General features: G+C 39.0%; 1 protein-coding gene across 5 annotated transcripts in view; it reads right to left on the bottom strand.

Annotated features, from left to right (window-relative positions):
- The window catches only part of RAB11FIP2 (RAB11 family interacting protein 2), a 41,602-nt gene extending 21,829 nt beyond the window's left edge, over positions 1-19,773 (bottom strand). The window contains exons 1-4 of one of the 5 annotated variants that reach the window (XM_036828894.1): positions 18,686-19,772; positions 12,844-13,286; positions 11,664-12,132; positions 4,109-4,117 (exon numbers count right to left, since the gene is read on the bottom strand). In XM_036828894.1, the coding sequence (XP_036684789.1) occupies positions 4,109-4,117; positions 11,664-12,132; positions 12,844-13,286; positions 18,686-19,038 (1,274 nt within the window). In that variant the 5' untranslated portion in view covers positions 19,039-19,772. Of the gene's footprint in view, positions 1-4,108; positions 4,118-4,373; positions 4,493-7,705; positions 8,310-10,032; positions 11,021-11,663; positions 12,133-12,843; positions 13,287-18,685 lie in introns of those variants that run through there. The other 4 variants (XM_036828889.1, XM_036828891.1, XM_036828893.1 and 1 more) reach the window with 4 other exon arrangements.
- Between the last annotated feature and the right edge of the window lie 1,379 nt (positions 19,774-21,152).

Genomic DNA, 21,152 nt, shown 5'->3' with positions numbered 1-21,152 from the left:
ACCTGAATACCCCCATTCCCACACCAGGCTCCATAACAAAGAGGTTGTTATATTTAAGGCAGAGCTGCTGCAGGGCACTCACTAATTGGCTCCTGGTAGCCTAAAGTATAGCAAACATACTTCCTCAGGAACCTACCAGGCAGGGAATGACAGACAAAGACTATAGCTCCAACTAGAAAAGCAATGGTAAAATTACTAAGTAGTTAGCAGACAACTAATGATATAATAGTACACAGTCACAATTTATAAAACATTCCTTCAAAACGCATCTCACAATTTTTAAAATAAGCTTTCTTGCTATTTACTAAAACAATTGTCTATCTACTCATTCCCCAACGTAAAAAATCATGTTCAATGGTCAGGAACAAAAGTTCAAAGGCCTCTTCCGTGAAGAAGCATTTCCCAATTTCTAGCAAGCTGTTCCTCTCGCTTCCCGCAGCAAATGCTGTGTTCAACCCAGTTCACTCTGCCTGGATTACAGGTCACTGCTTACACATCCCTCTCCCTAGTTTATGAGGCTACTAGTAACCTATGAATCTTATCTTCAACCCATCCACCCCTAGCCCTAGTAGAGTTTTACAAACGTGTTTGTGAAAATAATTTTAAAAATTGGCAATTTGAATTAAGTTTTATCCTGGACAAGTTGATCCATGTAATTGCTATTTAAGTGGTATTAGCACTTTTGTCAGAAAGATATCTAAGCTTAAAATAAATATATAAAATACATAAAACATTTTTACTTGATGTATAATATATTCAAAAAGTTACATAATACTGTAGTTTAATATTTATATTAATTCTTACACATTTACATTATAATTATTATGTCATATAATAATACTGAATTATATTTAACGCATCAAATAATCAGGTAACACTACCACCATATATTAAATATATAGAAACAGCACCCGTATTTTAAAAATTAAAGCTTTATTGCTATGAAAAAAGGTAACCATAGGTGATATGGTCACAGGAGTCCAAAAGGAAATGTTCTAAACATAGAAGCAGGAGGCCTGGAAAAGTGGTATACAGAAGTAAGGGAAAAGTATAAAAGAAAGAAGTTATTCTCTTAGTGAGAAGCTAACAAAAGGGGGCAAGGTTTGGTAAAGCCAAAAACCACTGGAGAGAAATACATGGAGTAATTACAGTGTTAAGGTGAACACATTTTAAATGCATTAAGTCCACAAGCAGTTACAGAAATTTGCATTCTTGGGTTCAAAGAAGCCAAAATATTTTCCAGCTTTCAAAAACAAATTCTCAAGAACTCTTATTATGTTGATACTAACTTGCTTGTCTCGAATAACTCAAAACACATAATTCCTATTCTCTAAAAACAAAATTCTAAAATAAACAAGACAGCACCTCATTAAAAACACAAAAAAAGTAACCATCTCCATCAAGACTGAAATGCCAAGTTTGATTCAAGACTACATATTGATCTACTATGTAGATCTGACATTGCTGTAATACAGTTTTTACAGTACTGTGATTCATCAAATGGAAGACACCGATTGAAGACATATCATTGGAATAACCTCCCTTGTTTTTTCTCCTTTACTAGTCCCCCACCATCCCTCCCCTCCACACACATACACACACACACACACAAGCAGAATGGTTAAATCCCATCTATATTAGCCCAGAGATGTATCTCAGAGATGTTCCCTTCTTCTCCATCCTCTCACTGTCAAGTGACCTCCATCAACTCTCACCTCAACAATCATAGTAACTTCCTAACTTGTTCTCTTGCCCCAAAGCCTCCTCCCTGTCCCTACTCCTGGCCCCAGCAGACGCCGCCCCCCCCCATGCTACAGAGTTATCTAAGATATTACTCTGATCATATCACAACCCAACTGAAAAGTCTTTCATAGTACCCCAATGCCTATACAATGTCCAGTCCTGAGCATGGAATTCAGACCTAATATTTACATGCCTGCTTTTATGAGCTCTAAGAGCAGGATTTATATCTTAATAACCTCTGCTGTCCTTGTCTATAGCAAGTATTGCTCTATCTTATTCAAGTACTGCTGTTCATCCAAAAATAATGAAAATGAAAATATCATTTGATTATCAGATCTGAAATTCGGAAAACGTCATACTGATGGCCTGGAGCAGCCCCACACCGGAAGCAATGGAATGACTCAGACCTGCAGGGCTTTCTTCATATTCTTAACCTTCGGAGTATAACATGTTTATAGTAAAGGTTCGCTGACTGGGAGTTTTCTGAACCAGAACTCGATTCATACCCCAACAATTTCAAATTTACACTGGAAATAATTAGACCAAGTATCTGAAATTGGGACTCTCGAGTCTCAGACTTAAAGGTACCATAAGAGCATGACCGGAGGGACCTTTGCATATTATGTAAAAACCAAACTGAGGAAGGACAGTCTTCTCTCTGCCCTAGATCCTGACAGTCTTAAACTGGACAAGGAAAGTAGACTGCCAATTTGGAATAGACAATTTTAGCCAAGAGGCCACAGGTGAAAAGTAAACGGAATAAAAGTCTAAATTTAGAATCACGTAATTTATGTCTCTCCAATGTATTGCTCTTAAAATATACATGTTCATTAATGGCAATTAACGAAGATTATTAATCTACATTTAACAAGCTTCTCTGCTTGTTGATTTTACAAAGAAATAATCCTCTCAAATTATATCTTAAAGCTAAAAAATTATATATGATTTACAAAAATTAGTTCACTAAGGTCACTGGAATATAATCTTAATACTCTATCAGAAACTTCAAGAAGACTTACATACTACATCTTGTATTTGATCATATCATAACAACCTGTTCTCTTTAACTATTGGACTCGCTATGTGCTATCCTGTGTCCAGTGCCTAAGAGCTCGTTAATTACCTAAACTATAGCTCCATAGGTCTTGTTAATTACCTGTCTCCTGTCTCAGAGGACCTTGTTAATAACTTGTACAGTCTCTCTAAAGAGGTCCTAACAACACATTAAAATTAAAGATGCTTTTCTTTTAGCACCTGTCAAGTGCTGTAAATTGAGAAATTTTCACATCAGTTTATTAGCCTACAGTAGTTTCTGTGGATTTTTTTGGCTTGTTTTCTTCTCTCACAGATTCTCTGTGTATCTCAATCTCTCAGCTCAAAATAATAATAATGATAATAACTGAGCAAAGTCTGTCTTTTTGTTAGAGCTTTTATTGTTTTCAATTTTGAAGTCTATAAATATCAATTTGCATTAGTAAGTTAGCAAAAGGGTGGCATGGCTGGTGTCTGCAAATTAACCCACGGGGATATGCACCAATTAACGAGAGCTATTAGAATGAGCATTAGGATGACAAAGGGTAAAAAAGTTTCCAGTAGTGTCTGGGGAGTTAAGCATAAAAGTTCTAGTTAGTGTTAAGGGAACTAATCACATCACATATTTCATGCTCCTAGTCATTGTTTCATTAGATACATTCTGTAAATCCCTGGGCACTAATGGATTAATGGCTCCAAAAATCATGTCAAGTTTTTGTTTTCTGTCTCATAAATGAAGCTACAAATTTTCAGCTGTGTAAGAGTTATAGGCTGCTATGAGTAACAGGGAGATTATCTTTAATATTAGACAAATAAGGATAAAAAATAAATATTGCTATTAAAGTAAACCTTATGCAGGATAAGGTTTATTAAGCCAAAGACTGAGCTTTAAACTTATACAGGAAAAAAAAAAAAAATGTCCGTAAGGAGCATTATAAAAATGAAGGTTTTAAAACTATGAATAGGTCTTTTCTTTAGGATCATCTGTTTACTATAACTTTTTAAAATATAAGTCTACAGTAAAGTCTTTTTTATGGACATATTATACAACTTCATAATAATGGTTACATGCTTAAAAGCCTATGGTGATTTTTGATTTGAGAAAATTAGAGACACATTTAAATATACATTCTAGATAACTAATTTTTTTGCAGCTTTTAAGAAAGGTATGGTACAATCATCACTGGAATTGATTAAAGAAAGCAGGGACGGAGGAAGGGAAAAGAGAAGCAGGTTAACCTGATCCGGAAAGGAAAAGGCATACTGTCACACAAAACTATAAAATATTAGTGATAAATATGAGAGCGTCACCTCAGACACTATTTTTTTTTTTAAATGAAAGCTTCTTTGTTTATTTATTTATTTTTGGCTGTGTTGGGTCTTCGTTTCTGTGCGAGGGCTTTCTCTAGTTGCGGCGAGCGGGGTCCACTCTTCATCGCGGTGCGCGGGCCTCTCACTGTCGCGGCCTCTCTTGTTGTGGAGCACAAGCTCCAGACGCGCAGGCTCAGTAGTGGTGGCTCACGGGCCCAGCCACTCCGCGGCATGTGGGATCTTCCCAGATCAGGGCTCGAACCCGTGTCGCCTGCATTGGCAGGCAGATTCTCAACCACTGCGCCACCAGGGAAGCCCTCAGACACTATTTATGTACTGCCCTAAAAAATACCTGTTTGGCCTAAGTTCAGAGCAAAGAAGTAGACAGGTTCTTCCACAGCAAATACTGCAAAAGGAAATATATGCATACATGCTCTAATAAGATCAATGATACTAGGCATGTTATTATACAACATACCATTAAGTTCTCGTAGCACAGCTAGGAGTTTGCTACATGGTATTCACAACTACAACAAGGCAGAAAATAATGAAGGGAAAGTGTGTTCTTTGTGCGGGTCATAAACAGAAGGATGTTCCCAAAATAAAATTCTCTGGTAAAAATATCTCCCGTAAGGTCCTGCTCTCTGATGAGCTACCTGTACCATCAAACATTAGCTCCTCCTACAGAGGATGCTTATATTATTGACTGTTTTTTTAAATTTCAGAATAAGACGTACACCACAAAGTTTCTCCTTATACCAATGAACTCTCTTAATTAACCAGGAGGTATTCTTCCATCCTAAACTGGAACCTCAGAAGAATATACCTCACAAATGTAGTCTCTCTTCAATTTATTATAGGTAGCATACAAACACAAGCATATTTTTAAAATGTTGTTCATCACTACTGATGCCTTGGTGTTACCTGAATCCTGAAAAACAATCCATCCACAGATGCCATAAATATTTAACAGTCAGACATTTCTGCCTGGTCTTCAACGCCTAAGTGAATTTAGGTGTTTCTTAGCCATTCAACCAAATCCATACTCTTCTCCACACCCCTGTTTTAGTCAAGCCGATCTCCTCACTGATCCCTTTACTTAGTTAGGGCCCTGTAGACAAAGCTAATATGACTAAACTGTCCATTCAACTATGACTTTACCAGCACAACTCCTGATTCCTATTCATAAATAAGTACTTACTGAACTTTTATGAAATAGATGACATAATTTAGATCAACAATTTTTTTTTTTTTTAACATTTCTTTTTTTTTTTTTTTTTTATAGCTACTTTATTTATTTATTTATTATTTATTTTTGGCTGTGTTGGGTCTTCGGTTCGTGCGAGGGCTTTCTCCAGTTGCGGCAAGCGGGGGCCACTCTTCATCGCGGTGCGCGGGCCTTTCACTATCGCGGCCCCTCCCGTTGCGGGGCACAGGCTCCAGACGCGCAGGCTCAGTAGTTGTGGCTCACGGGCCCAGCCACTCCGTGGCATGTGGGATCTTCCCAGACCAGGGCTCGAACCCGTGTCCCCTGCATTAGCAGGCAGATTCTCAACCACTGCGCCACCAGGGAAGCCCCTAGATCAACAATTTTTAAGCCTGAGAATCAGCAGGAAGTTTTTTTTCTTTAAATGTTGACTTTTATTTCAGGGCCTACTCACTGAAGATTCTAATTCAGTCTGAGGTAGGACCCAACAAACCGCAGTTTAAAAAACAAAATCCCCAGGTGCCCTCAATGATCAGCACTGATGACATGCAGTGATCTAGGTGCTGCAGACACCCACAAAAGAAGATTCAGCACAACTGTTCAGCAGTTGATACAGGTTAGTTGGGACAACTAAAACTGAGACACAGTGAACATCGTACAGCAATTATGTTCCATATCAGCAGAATTCCACAGAAGGGAACACTATGTTATCAATCAAAATAGGATTAAAAGAGTTTTCAACATCAAGGACAGCTAGGCTTAGGACACTCAGAGATGAGTGAAGAGTGCATTCCACAGCTGAGCCAAGGAATAGAGTTGGCCAGGCTTATAGGGACCTCAGGGTAGAGAGGTGCAGTAAGGAAATGAACTCACCTGGCACAGAAAGGTGAGGAATTGTAAAAGAAAAGTTGGGTAGTTAAGAAAAGCCTAAAATACAATAATCCTTGAAAATTAGGAACAGGAGTTTGGATTTGGTGTTGCACACCAGTGGTTCTGAAAGGTTTTTGAATTAGGCTTTCTTAAAAAGAACAAGAGGCACTATGGCCTCTGTGCCGTAAATGATAAATAATAATGATGCTAAGTGCTATAATAAATAAATGCAAAAATCACAGTAACTTAATATTCTGAAAATTTATCATTCAAGACAAGGTTCAACAGTTATTCTTGTTCATCAGGTGGCCTTCCACATGCATTCGGGGACCCAGGTTGTCCCTATCTTATGGCTCTGCCCTTCTTAAAGACCTCCATCCAGCTAGTACAGGGTTCAGCAAACTATCTCTGTAAAAGGTCAAATAATAAATATTTTTGGCTTTGTAGGTCATACAGTCTCTGTCATAACTAGTCAACTCTACCATTATAGCACAAAAGCAGCCATAAACAAATGGGCGAACTGCACTACAAGAAAACCTTATTTGCGAAAACAGGCAGCAAGCCAGATTTGGCAACCTTCAGCCTAGGGTATGGAGGAAGACAGGCAGTATGGAGGACTGTATAGGAGGTTTTCATGGGACTAGACCTGAAACTGGTATACAGTCATCCCTCAGTATCTGTGGGATACTGGTTCTAGGAGCCCAGGAAATTACTCAACTCTCTGGATGCTCAAGTCCCTTTTATAAAATGGCGTAGTATTTGCAAGTAACCTACACACATCCTTCCCATATACTTTGTTAGTCACCTCTAGATTACTAACAACACCCAATACAATGTAAGTGCTATGTGAATACTGTAAATACAATGTAAAGGCTATGTAAGTAGCTGCCAGCATGCAGCAAATTCAAGTTTTACTTTTTGGAACGTTCTAGAATTTTTTCCCCCAAGTATTTTCGACCCGAGATTGATTCCACGAATGCGGAACCTGGGGATATGGAGGGCCCACCGTACATCTCTTCCACTAAGTCTTCAATAAGCCAGAACTTGGTCACATGTCCCCACCTAAGTGAACGGTCTAGCTGCGTCTCTGTAAAAAAAGGGAAATCTGGTTTGGTGAACATACCCACCTATTTCCACTTTCCAGAGGGAAAATAACCCAGTATTAAAGAAGAACTGGTTGTGAACAAATTACTGAAAATGGTATAACAAACATTCAGGAATATTTGTTTTTGGAAAGTTAATTACTGCTGATGCAAAAAATCATTATTTTACAAATTGTAGGGTTAACCACGTAACAAATTAGTTGATACTGATTCTGCTAAACTACCTGTGATTTGTAATTAAAAAGCAAGAGGAACAGCAATTTTAAAATACAAACAACTCAATACCAATAGTAAATTAAGAAAACATTTTCCTGAAAATTATAAGAATCCCAGCTACCCTTTCACATACATGTGTAGTAGGACTTTTACAGCATGCCAAGTGTTAGACAGTGTCCAGACTTCTTAGGACTGGCCTCCAGGACACACACAATACGGTACGCTCACCACACCCAATTCAGTGTTCTCTGGGTCCACAGCTAAACCATGTTTCTTAACTGGCTGCACTCAGGTTGGGACATGACTGAGCGCTGCCCAATGGGACACACGTGGAAGTAACGGGTACCACTGCCAGGCCTGGCACATAAAGACGTCCCACATGTGACCCTCCACCCTCTCTCCCTGCTGCACGGCCTTGGAGGATGGGTGTTGAAGGGTGGCATCACAAGAAGGAAGGTGCCTGGTTCCTGAGCAACTGCGTGGAGCTGAGCAATAGCACAGAACAAAGCAGCCACTTCTTCCAGCCCCGTCTCAGAGAACTCGATTGTGACAACAAGGAAAAATAAGCTTTTACTGGAACAAACCAGTAAGATCTGAGGTTGTTTATTGCAGCTGATAACCTGTCCTAATTAATACAGCGTTCTTAACAAACTCCAGAAATATGTTAATTAGGATATGAATATTAAATTTTGGTAGTCCCTTAAAACTCACTTAGATTTCTAATCATGTTTAGTTGTATATAAAAAATGCACACACCTGTCTTTATGGATCTGTTGTTGGTCTATCAGAAAGACCTGCATAGCCCACACTGAGCTGGAAGCAGGAGACTAAGGGAATGAGACAATGAAAGTAGCATTTTAGGAAACCCATCTGCTATACCGTGTTCATTTATTCAAAAAATGCTTTCCAATACCAGCTACCTCCCATCATGCTGGAGATGAAGGGTTGAAAGATGAATGAAATGCAGGCCCTGCCCTCATGTTGTTCATGGAGGTGAGAGGGAAAAAAAGTGGCTGGTCACATTAGTGAACAATGAGATGCCCACAGAAAGGAAGATCTAGGTAGGAACATGCTGCAGCACAAGGAACAGCTATCTCTTCCTACAAGAGTAAGAGAGGCTTCAAAGAAGTGGGGGTAGGTAAGAGGAAAGAGACTGAGAATTAGTAACTGCAGGGAAAAGTGTTTCAAAGAGCCCTGCTCTTTGTTGAAGTAACCCAACAAAAAGCCTAACTCATTTCCTCTCTCAGTTTTATGTAAGACTATGGGATCTATTCCAAGAACAGAACCAAAATGCAGTAATTTTTGTGATTACTACGTGATTTCTTCAGGTGGACTTTACTTACAAAGAAATAAAAACTAACTTTCAAGAAAGCGTTCCTTAGTATTTAAAATTTTTTTGGCATAAGGAAAATTCTCTGGTTGTAATCATACACATTATTCACCCAGAGGGTAATAAATATGGTTCCTGTGTACCTGTAATCAGAGCGGAGACAGTTCACTAAAGAAAAAAATCCAGTTCCACAGCTACATATTTTACCCTTCACTTTGTTCAGCATTCTCAAAAACATCAGTCACAAGTGTTCAGAAGAGGACTTCCCTGGTGGCACCAAGTGGTTAAGAATCCGCCTGCCAATGCAGGGGACACGAGTTCAAGCCCTTGTCCGGGAAGATTCCCACATTCCGTGGAGCAACTAAGCCCGTGCGCCACAACTACTGAGCCTGCACTCTAGAGCCCGCGAGCCACAACTACTGAGCCCACGTGCCACAACTACTGAAGCCCGTGCGCCTAGAGCCCGTGCTCCACAACAAGAGAAGCCACTGCAATGAGAAGCCCACGCACCGCAACAAAGAATAGCCCCCGCTCGCCACAACTAGAGAAAGCCCACGTGCAGCAACGAAGACCCAACACAGCCAAAAAAATAAATTAATGAAAATAAATTTTTTAAAAAAAAGAGTCCAGGAGACTCTGTAAATGGATCTATTTAGCACTACAGAAAAAAATAATTCACAGCATGTGTCCTAGTGATGTGAGTCTATAGCTTCAAAAGTGCATTTGGTTTAGATGTTAAGGTGAGAAATATAAAATGTCCCATATAACTGAGGAATGATACTGGGAGGATAAATATGAATAGACCAAACTACCTCAGACTATATCCTTCCTAATTCCACTCGAGACAAAGTTGCTTTCCAAAAATTTGAACTGCACTTTCTTCCTAGATCTATTTATATTCAATCCTTCTTTTTTTATGCTATTAATTAGACCTACCCCTTTATTGCAAATGTTTTACATTTATCACAAAGATGGTTTGTGACACAAAAAGGAAGAGTAACTTCGCAGGAATCTACAAATGTTTTTGTCCTCATAGCTGGCATCTCATGAATATGAAGAAGAGAAATTCTTAAAGTTAAAAAAACCTATTGTTTTTCACATATTTGCAATCATTTTATACAAACATCATGAAACAGCTCTAATTTTGATACAGTATTAATATTGAAGTAACCCAAAACAAAGCCTGAATTTCACAAAATGCCACACTCACTTTTAAAACATTAATTTTTAAGTCCACGTAAATAAGCCCAAGTATAAGACAATTAAAAATTTGAGGATACCTATTTTTCCATATGCTGCCATAATTTAAAAATTATTTTCCTATCATTTCCCATTTTTCTTGCTTTTCTTTGACTCTAACATTATGTAAATTATCCAATCTCTAAGTTATCTCAGTTCTTTACAGTAATCCTCTTCAAAAAAAGTTCAGTTAAAGAGGGGAAAAAAGCAAATACATTTCTATTTACCTCTGTAGTTTAAGACTTAACGCAATATGTGAAGTACACTATGTAAAATACCAAAATGACATGTCTGAGAATAGCATAACAAAACCATGGACTCTTAAATAAAATATTAATACCATATGATAAAAACATATTTCTTTGGAGGACGGTCTATAAAGAAAACTGAACAATACTTTCTAAAGCCACAGCAAATACCCATTTATTGATAAAAGAAACACAAACTTTCCCTGGAAAACTCTAAATGCATGTTTTAGAAGATCAGAAGACAGGCAGGAGATCACAAGCCTAAAAGGGCAATTGTTAGTACTATTTTCTGTTTATAGTGGGACAAAACAAAGCACTGTTCTTGAACAAAGTATGACATGGCAATGTAAACAGCAACCACCATTTATGGGTTCCCTATTTGGGGCCTGGCTTTGTACCATGTACTTTATCATTTATCGTCTCCCAATCCTATCAAGTAGGTATCATTTTCTTATTTCAAAGATGGAGATGCTGAGGTTGAGAGAGGTCGCAGAGCTACTAAGCCAGGTATCCCACTGGGGTCCGAACACCATACGTCCTTGCCTTGGGAAAGAACGTCTATGTTACATGGCAAACAGTCTACCATGCTCTTCCATGATGACTGCTTAAGATTCCAATAAATTCATCTTACTCTTTGCTTGAGGTTTCCTTAACCAGCTATTCCACCATTCACTTCTGCAAAATCTATCACTTTATTTAAACCATACAGTTCCAACCTGTACTAAGAAATTAGAAAAGTACTATTACATAACTGAGAACAGATTTTGAAAATCTAAACCTTATCATGATAGATTATTTCTATAAGTCATCATTACAGATACTCTTTGATGTATTTACAGTACCCACAAGGTTCACTGAATTCCAATAAACATTCACAAATAAAAACTACTCTAAGTAGCCATTTAATAAGGATAGTTAACACCTATTATGAAACCCATTAATACTTAAGCCAGCATTTCTTAAAGAATAGTCCATAGGCTGCTACTGGTCCATAACTAATCTCCGGAAAATAACATCTAGAAACACAACTTATCACCTAAATTTCTGGCTTGAATTAACACCTACTGGTGATTCACTCCCACTACGTCTCATCAAAAGCTATGCTGTTTTCTCTGTAAGTTTCGGTGAGCTTCTGGCTAACATAAGTAGAAATAAACTACAGTGGGGATTAAGAATCTTTTATCCTTCTAAGATAAAAAGTTCAATTCCAAAGATGTATGCAACACTGCCCGGCTACAAAATTAATTATAAAAATAAGATAAGAATTTTTTTTCAAGTAAAATAAAAGGAATTTAAAAAGGATATTTGATACTTTCAAGTACAATATTTTCCAAAATAGCACAATTTCCCCCCGTTAAGCTTACCTTGAAGATGGCATTATATTTGAAGCCCTGAATTTTGTTGTAAACGGATTAGTTGACTCATAATCAAAATAGTCCTGACGATTTTCACTAAATGCATTAGGTGATTTCAAGTCACAAGGGCTATCAGATCCCCCATTGTTAAGTCTATCAGATCTTCTGCTGTCTTTTTTTCCAGTCACTCTTTCAAACAGGCTAACTTTCTCCCTTTTTTCTCTTTTATTTTCTTTTCTTACTTCAGTTGATTTTGAAAATAAATTCATGCTGCTGTCCCATGATTCGCTGCTTTCTTCAAATGGATTTTTCTTCCTTGGCAGTGTTGCAAATTTTTGGGGTAATGAAGCAGTCACATTTGTAAATGGGTCATTTTGTCTTCCGAAAGACGATTCACCTTCACCCACAGTGCTGTCAGGTTGGTTCATTTTAGAAGTATCAAAGCTTAATGTTCTTCTGTGTGGAGATCTGAGACTTCCTGCAAACAATTTTGTAGTTAGTACATAATCAGTGACACATTACATCACACTATTTGACACGTTCTGTGTGCATACTGCTGTTTTTAGAATGAGAGCAATTAGCTATTTAAAGATATTAACCTTTTAAAATAATCAAGGAAAACAACCTTAAAAATGCTAAGGTACAGCGTTATGTAGGCTAATAACAATTAGTATCTTGCTAGACAATTAGTAATTTACTCAGCTCAGAAAGAAACAATCACATAAACAAATTATAATGTCAAAACTAAAGGTTCTGCTTGGCATCATAGTGCTATAAATTCTCAGACTTTTTTCATCATTAGCATTAAATTTACTTTCTTACTTCTGAACATTAAAGGTTTCTTTTCTAGGAACTTTCTGATGAAACGGAATATTCATTTATGCTTCAGGCTTTTGAGACAGGAGAAACGGCAGTTAAGAAAAAGAAGCCTGGCCATGAAAAGAAACCAAGACTCATTTTTATTCTCTAATAATATAAATACAGTACTGAATGCAGACAAGCTCTGCCTTTAATAAACTTACCAATTTTGAGTACAGTAGGTACTCAATAAATATTTGATGACTAAATTTAGAAAATACTAGCAAGAAACTCCAATTTTTATTCTCTAACTTTGAAGTCAAACTTTAAAAATTAAGAGGGTAGTTCAAACCACGGAGAATCAACAAGAAAGAATGCATGAGTCACTTACCACTTTCCGGAACTGCTCCAAAGGAATCTATCTGGTGTCCGAGAAGATGCGTTTGAGCAATGGTGCCAGACTTCAGCTTCTCCGAGGATACATGGGCCCCAGTTAAATCAGACATTGAATGCGCTGAAGAGAGTCGCTGAGGACCCAAAAGGAAAGGCTTTTTTGGTTTAGATTTCATCTGTATTTCACTACTTGAAAATTCAGTATTGGCATCAGGCATGTGAGAACTTGGAATGATTGCAGAAGATGTATCAGAAAATGTCCCATCATTTTTTCTACCTTTCATCTTATCTTTTAATTTTGCAAAAGGAGATCTTGTTTTGTCCTTCATTGATAAGTCAAACATACTTGCTGTCATATTGTTCCTCATAAATTGAATATTGACCTTTATCTCACCCCTGTTTTTGGCTCTTTTTCCTTGTTTGGATTCTAAACTAAACCACCTTAAAGAGAAGGAAAAACTGGGTTGTAACATGTAATGAAGAGAGGATTATTCAGCTCTGTTGTATACATATAGCTTTTTAGGTAAAGTTACTCTACATCAAGGCAATCTAAGCACTAAAGGAGAAATTGTCAGCCAGAGTGCTTCTGGTTTTATTCAATGCTTCATTTAAAAAACAGGTAAGTCTCTGTCATGTGGCATATACAGAAGGAATCAGTCTTTTCTGAAAAGCTACTTAGACAACTTTTTCTTTCATGATTTGAAAATCACTCATCATCGAAAATTCTTACCAACCATAGCCTATTATGTTTCCATCTGGGGTAAGTGTTGCTAATGGCTGAAGAACATTTTTTAGCATTAAAAGACACTAAGATAGAGACCCTGAAATAATTCATCAATACAAACTATTCTTGAGCACCATAAAATGATGACTAATTTTTTAATAAAATAATAAATATTTAGCCTCTATCTCAAAATAGTTCCTCTGCAAAAGCTATTAAAAGAATTTTGTTAATATGGGAGACTACTCCATATAGTTTGCTAATCATGAAAATCGCATATGATATAATTTACATTCATATAAAATGGGTCAAAGCCTCTTCCTGAATAAAATATGCAAATTAAATAAAATGCAAGAAGTGACAAATAGTAGTAAATCTTGTAAAGCATTTCTGATGAAAACAGAAAGCTTACATGCTTCCTCTTAGAATCTATTTGTTTGTTTCATTAACTATCGCTACTGTGACAATACCAAATAAAACTTATTTTAACTGGAGCCATATCTTATGCTTTTAGTCACTTCAGTGAATTATACTGCCCATTTTTAAATGATGTGTAAGAAGCAAAGTTTATTTTGGTTTTGTTTACAGTATTTTTATCCATGAGAACTTCTCCAGCTGTTGGTGTCACAACTGGTCAGTCTACAGGGCAAACAGCCAAAAAAACTACAAACTCCAGCCTAGAAGAGAGTTTCCACAATGTTTTCACATTACTTAACAATGAAGTATATTATCCATCCCTGAGACAGGTCATCATTTAAATACAGCTCTGCAAGTGTTAACTTTTCTTAGCTACAAAAGGAACTCTGATCTAATTTTACAGGATATAACAGAAGAAGCTACATTTACTATCAATTGGAAGACTGGTTCAAAGGCCTTTCCAGGCAAAAGAAAACTGGCACATAATATATATACCAGCTACATCTTAGCAAGTAACATGCAAGAGAAATACTTTCTATTTAATTTGAAGCAATTCAATCAATTAAGATCTAGTTGCATCAAAACAAGCAACTTTTTTAAAAGAGAATATCTTATAATAGAAAGCATTAACCTGAGACCCTAGAGAAAATCCCTTATCTGAGGCAAATGGTGAAATCTGAAAACTCAGAGACTAGAAATAAAAAATTACAGCAATAAATTCTGTGGAATAGAGAACCTTCAACAGAACAAAGCTGAGCACTCGAAAAGCCTGGAAATGAAGTAAGGTTATATACCCAATTATTAACTCACACTTTGGGGAAACAGAGCATTTTCCATGGGGGAGAAATCCTTCCGATGGATGGCCCATGAGAAATGCTCTATTAACAACTCAGGTTATATAGAAAATAGGTGAATCCACTTTGCAAGAAATGCACCCCCCCAACCCCACGAATCCCCAAACAAAACGAACCAAACAAAAACTCCAAGCATATAGGGTTTGCATGTGTATAACAAGTCAAAGCAAATCTGAGGAAAAAATGAAGCAATAACCCAATAAATGTAAGGGAGTAAGGGTAATCGAAATTCATAGAATTTTAGAAATGAGACCAAATAAATCATCCAGTCTAACATCCTTATTTCACAGATGAGGAAACTGAGGCACAGAGAAGAAGTAACTTCTCAATGTCAGATTGGAGTCAACAAGGAAAATAGCCAAAATTGATGAATAACGGCTGCATGAAAATAGTAGTTCTTTTGTATCTAATGAATCACATATGTTAATAAGGTTAAACGCATACCAGGTTGTACCTTACAGGACACTGCATTTAATCAGGAGACAGGAGAGCCAACAAAGAAGGCAATGTAGGTTTTGTCCTGCTAGAGTGTAAGCTCCTTGAAGGCAGTTTGCCTTGCACTAAATAAATGTTTACTGAATTTTCATTTCTAGAACTATATTCTTAAAACAGCCATGCTACAACTCTGTGTGCGTGTGTGTGTGTGTGTGTATATGTGTTGCACTGTTTTGTTCTTTGGTAAGGAAAGATAAAGACTTAGGTAAGCTTTAATGGATAAAGCAAGTCAGTGTTTGAATATAAACTGTAAAAACAGTATTTTCCTTCCTCCTAGTCAAAAAAAAAACCCTCCAAAAACCCAACTGCGAAGAACTTTAACAAATATACCAACTGAAAATATAGGCATGACAAATAACTCTAGCTGCTTTGTTTTGAAAGTGATATAATAGGGAAGTCTTAATGAGACCTTCAAGAATTATTCCAGAGATAGCACTTGTTTTCCCAGGCTTCAAAAAGATAAAATGAAGACATAGCATTTGAGGCTTAGTGGATTAATGCTGATTTTTTTTTCACCTCTGGAGTGCTGGATTTAAACTGTATATGGCCTCTGTTCAATTTTTAGTGGGCACAGGTCCATGTTCAAAAACCACCACACATGTGGGAACTATTCCCAAGCAATTGGTACTGTGTGGTCAGAAATGGGACAAGATTGGCAGTAAGGGTGCCAGAGGCCAGGACGCAGGTGCACTGCAGAGCTGCACACAAAAGTCCTAAAATCTGCATGTGTTTGAGTCATACCTAACTCTAGGGACTCTGATGGTTACTACTTTTCATGAGCATTTTTTAAAAAATTCAACATCACCCACTTCTGCTGTTAAAAAAAAAATCAACATCACCCACTTCTGCTGTTAAAAAAAAAATCAATCAGTATTACATAACAGCATGAACTATTTTACCATTCTATTATTAAATACTGTATTGTTTCCTTAAATCTCGTGCCAGAACCGACCCAGACACCCATTAAAGTGGGAGATACAGAAGTTCTCTTTCCATGCCCCACTCAAAGTGTTCTGGCTCAGGCCCCTCTTCCCCTCTCCTTGAAAGAAAAGAAAAGGCTTTTAATTTCAAGGTATAAAAATAAGTAAAATGATAGTTTTAGCCACCACACTTCTTGGCCTATCATAACACAACTGGAAGACAAGCTGTAAATACTTGTCTTCAGTGTCAAGAGTAGAAAGTGTCACACCCAGCAGTTCCATGGGACTTCTAAATCAGCTGGTAGCCTTCATCACTCATACCGGTTTTCTAAAAAGCACTTGGGAATATGCTGACAAGGCTCAGCAATGTGCAGAATATTAAATATCTTTCCTGCAATACACCGGTGACTTAAGTCTGTCTCTTACTGGGCCATATGTACAGCTGTGCTGGAAAAGGAAGCTATTAACTATATTAAAAAACTAGAAATATTACCAATAAAGAGATCTCATCAAATATGTGGTCCCCATTTATCCACAAAGAAAGAAAATGTTAGGGATTTAATAACATATGAAAATCACTTTGAATGCAATAACATCACAAGCGCTCTTGATAACATTTAGAAGCATTTTCCTCCCCGAAAGTTCTAATCCATTCCATATAGTAGCCAATAGAGAATTTCTGTAGGGAGACTACGATATTGGAGTATCGCTTACAGCCAACTTTATTGTAATTGTGATCCTGCCAAAGATAAGGAGTAAAACAAGAAGAAACTTTAAAAGCTTATTTCATCCTCAGAATCTCTGGGTTCACACAGTTAGGCCTCCTTTCACTTGGAAAACTTATATTTCAGAGAAGGCCTGTAGTATATCATCCATTCACACTAAAAGTACTGTAAATGCAGTATGAAATTTGAAGATGCAATATACTTAAAAGTTTACATTCAAAACACTTCTAAATATTATTTAGTAAGGTCATCTAAAATTGGCAATTTGAAATAAATTATTTGGTGATTATCCATTTTTCAGTTTAAATTTGATGAAGATCTCCTCAGAAGTAACTGAATGCTACTTTGTAGGTATCAGTGTTATTAAAATCATTGATATATATTCAACTTTACACTTTCTTTAAACCTTTTTCTCTCCTTTTAAAATATTTTCATCTCTTCAGTTAAATATTTACCATTTTCCTCCAGCATTCCTAGTATTACTTATCTCTCTACCCTCTTACCCTACATATATTAAACCTTAGGTAAAGATCTGATTAAAAAAATTTTTTTTCAATAAAAACTCCAATCAACAGAAGCTTGCAGGAAGATATGTACAGAAAGAACATGAGATGGCTGTTTTAAAATATAAGAACATGAACTTCTAGAAAGTTATTATAGAAGTTCTTCTTAAAAGCATAAATAAATTTCAGTTACAACTAAAACAGCAAAGCTATTTTGAAATCTGAAGTCCTCTTATAAATTCAACCTATATTTTTCTCACTAATTTCATCAACTTTAATGTTCTCTCAGACTAGAGAAATTATAAGTTTAAGCAAGGGGTGAGTATCTCTATCTCAGAAAACATACTATTTTCAATTTAAGACATATATCCTACTTTTAACTTATATTATGGTTTTTTAAATTAGAATATATCTAACCTAAGTTTGGAAGTCATATTAAAAAGCCCATGTTTTTATTGAAGATGTCATTAAATCATTTCATCACAAGAATTTAATCACTGTCTCCGATCTGACCAGCATTTAATATGGTCTAAACACACTGGCTTTACAGAACTAACTTTGAAGTAATTGCATTCAAGGTTGAGGATATCTGTACATACTTTTAAAGCTTTTTTCTTTTGATAGCTTTAGACTCCATCAAGATGTACTGACCCTTAAATTTGAGCTAAAATAAAAGCCAACTGTGTTTATAATGATGAAATAAAATACTGAGTTCTAAATTTGGTAATTTACCACTTGACAGCTTCAGAATTCAATTAAAAAAAAAAATATATATATATATATAAAAGACGTCATATTGGCAGACTTAATTTTCTGATGTTCCATTTTCTGAAAAACTGTTAATGTTTAAAGTTTGTAATAATTTACATACATGTTGTTTTAACTGGTCAACACTATGGTCCAGTCCTCTTATTAAGTAGTGAAACAATGTTTACTTAAAATCCTGCGCAAAATATTCAATTATTGAAGATGTTTACCTCAAACAAATGAGAGAGTAATGGATCATTAAAGACTCCACTTAAAAAATGTTTCTTCACAAGGGCTATTTTTACTTCAGACTCATGCAAATATGGTGTTTAAAACTGGGTCATATTTCAGTCCAAAAACCAATGCCCCAGATAGACAAATAATTTCCAAGAACAGGAAATCCATAAATGAGATAATACTTAAACTCCCCCCAATTCAAAATAAATTACATAACTTACTCTGTTTTCCTTCTTTGTTTGTCCTCAAAGATGTCATTGAGATTGATGGCCACCTGCCCTAAAAACTTATCCAGACCCACCAGGGACCTGTGCATAACTACGAGGAAAAGGATGTATTTCTCTGGATTCCCCTGCATTAGCAAACCAGGCAGCTCAAAAGAGGCCTCTTCCTTCCAGACTGGCTCAAGGGTTTTCTCAGCTACCGAGGTGGAGTACTTCTCCTTGCCCAGCTGAATTATAGTGTACGTGTCATTGGTGCCACTTTTGCCTTTTGGCTTAAGAGCTTTGGCTTGGAGCACTGTGACCTGCACGTGGGTCGGAAACCACTTTTGGGCTTGCTCGGAAAGCATCATTCTGTCCTTTTTCTCTGCACCGAGTTCACCAGCGCAGGCAGGGCCCCTCCCGCAGGGAGAGCCTGACTCCTTAATCACTGCATCCTAAGGACACTTAACGGAGACAGGCAAACTCACAGCTGCCCGACTTCCCTAGGGCTGATGTCCAAACGCCTTGCTGGGGCAGCCTGGGGGCACAGCTGCTCTGGGGGTCCCCTTTCCTCTGGAGAAGCACAGGGGCCCACCATCACCTGGCCGCGCAGTCCAGGCCTCCGCGCGGAGGCCCGCGCCTCGCGTCCGCACCTCCACGCTCCGCCGGCCCCCGGGACTGGCCCTCGGCGGCGACTGGTGGCTCCCAGGCCTCCGGGCAGGTGAGGCCAGGCCGCCAAGGCCCGAACGGAGGGCGGCGGAGGTGGGAGGGCGCCCCCGCCCCAATTCGCAGCCCCGGGCTTCCCGCCCGCCTCCTCCGCGCCTCCCGCCCGGCCGGCGCTGGTCCGCGGGCCCGGCTGGGCTCCTCCTCCCGACCCCGGTAATACGAACCGCCGGCGGCTCGTGCGGCCTCGCTCCCTCTCGCAAACCTCTCCCTCCTCCTCCCCCTCGCCTCGGCTCCTCCTCTCGGGCGGGCCTGGGGGCGGGGGCGGGTCGCTGTGGGCTGGAGTGGGACGGGGGGCGGGGGACGCTGCCGCTCCGGCGCGGGAGGACCGCGGGGTGGGCCGCTGGCGGAAGGACGGCGGGCGCGGGGTTCGGCCTCGCCGCGCCGGCGGCTCCTAGCACCGGGCGGGCGGCGGCACTTCCGGGTTGTCCTTCTCCATCTTGATCTCGGGAATGCGACGGGGCGGGGCAGGGCCGGGCGGGGCCCCGGGGTCAAGGGTCAGCACCTCCCCGGTTGCCGTGGTGACCGGGGGCGTGTCGCGCGGGCGCTGAGGCCATGAGCTGGGCGTCCAGTGCTGGATGTTCCTCGAGCAGTTTCGTACCCGCTTTGGGCCTGGCACCGTGCTGGGCGCTGGGGACGTGGGGATCTGCACGGGCCGGCAGGGGGGCTCTGGGGACAGAGAGAGGAGACTGCTCCGAGGGGAGGCAGTCAAGGCCCGGGGCACGCCCGGTCTTGGGAGAGACCCAGTTTCAATCTTTGGAAGCTGTCTTTGCTGTACCGTGGATGCCCAGTGCCTGGCACCGAGCGGGCGTTGGATGAATGGTGGTGAAATAAATCAGTCCCTTTAACTGGCCGAAAACATACTTTTCCCCAACCCCTTATCCACTCTTCTCTTTTTGAAACGAGAGAAGGCTGCTAATTGCCTGGAATGACATCCCCCACTCAGACGACAGGAGAAAGGGAAGCGGATAAAAGATTCCAAAGCTAACACAGGGCTTAATAAATTAGATCCCGGGAGGCACTGGGCTGGAGTCAGAAGACCTGGTTCTGATCCCACATCTGCCACCATCGAATGTATGACCTTGGTCAAGTCATTTCCCCTCCCTGAGCCTCGTATTCTTCACAGGTAAAACAGGTCTCCGTAAAGTCTGAGACGCCATCGCCACTCTGTGGGCTTACGCGTCCAAAGGACCCCCTTGGACACTCACAGTCTGTTAGTCTATCTAACTTCAGAAGCCAAACGCAGAGGTGATTCTGGTCGTATTCAGCTAAGTCAACTAAGAAAAGCAAACAGCCTCCCTCACCAAGGGCAACCGACAAGTTCCTTACCTGCCCTGAGGTCAAGTCCTGAGGGACACCAGCGCTGTTGGAATGCAAGGGACGGTGTTAAGAAAATGTGGATGTGTTAATACTGCATTTTTTCTGAAACCAGCCTGATCTAATGGGAAAAGTTTGGGTAATGGCTGATGAGTCAGGAGGCTTGCTTGATGTCCCGACTGCCAGAAATTCAGTACAAAGCTTGTGATGGGCACTTAGCTTCCTGAGACAAGGAACTTAGATTCTGGGAGCCTGGATTTCCTAGCCCATAAATTGTTGATAAAATTGCTACTATAGAGTTGGGAGGGGTATTAAGATATTATACATATTCATTTCCTGGCATAGTATGGAACATAATTCTAAGTCTCCCTTCCTCCCTCTGTTTATTACAAGAGACATTCTATCTTTATTGTATTTATTTCTGTTCATGTCTTATCTTCCCAAG

Source organism: Balaenoptera musculus, chromosome 16 (genome assembly GCF_009873245.2).
Source record: "Balaenoptera musculus isolate JJ_BM4_2016_0621 chromosome 16, mBalMus1.pri.v3, whole genome shotgun sequence".
Taxonomy (NCBI): domain Eukaryota; kingdom Metazoa; phylum Chordata; class Mammalia; order Artiodactyla; family Balaenopteridae; genus Balaenoptera; species Balaenoptera musculus.
This window is presented reverse-complemented; position numbering and strand designations above follow the sequence as displayed.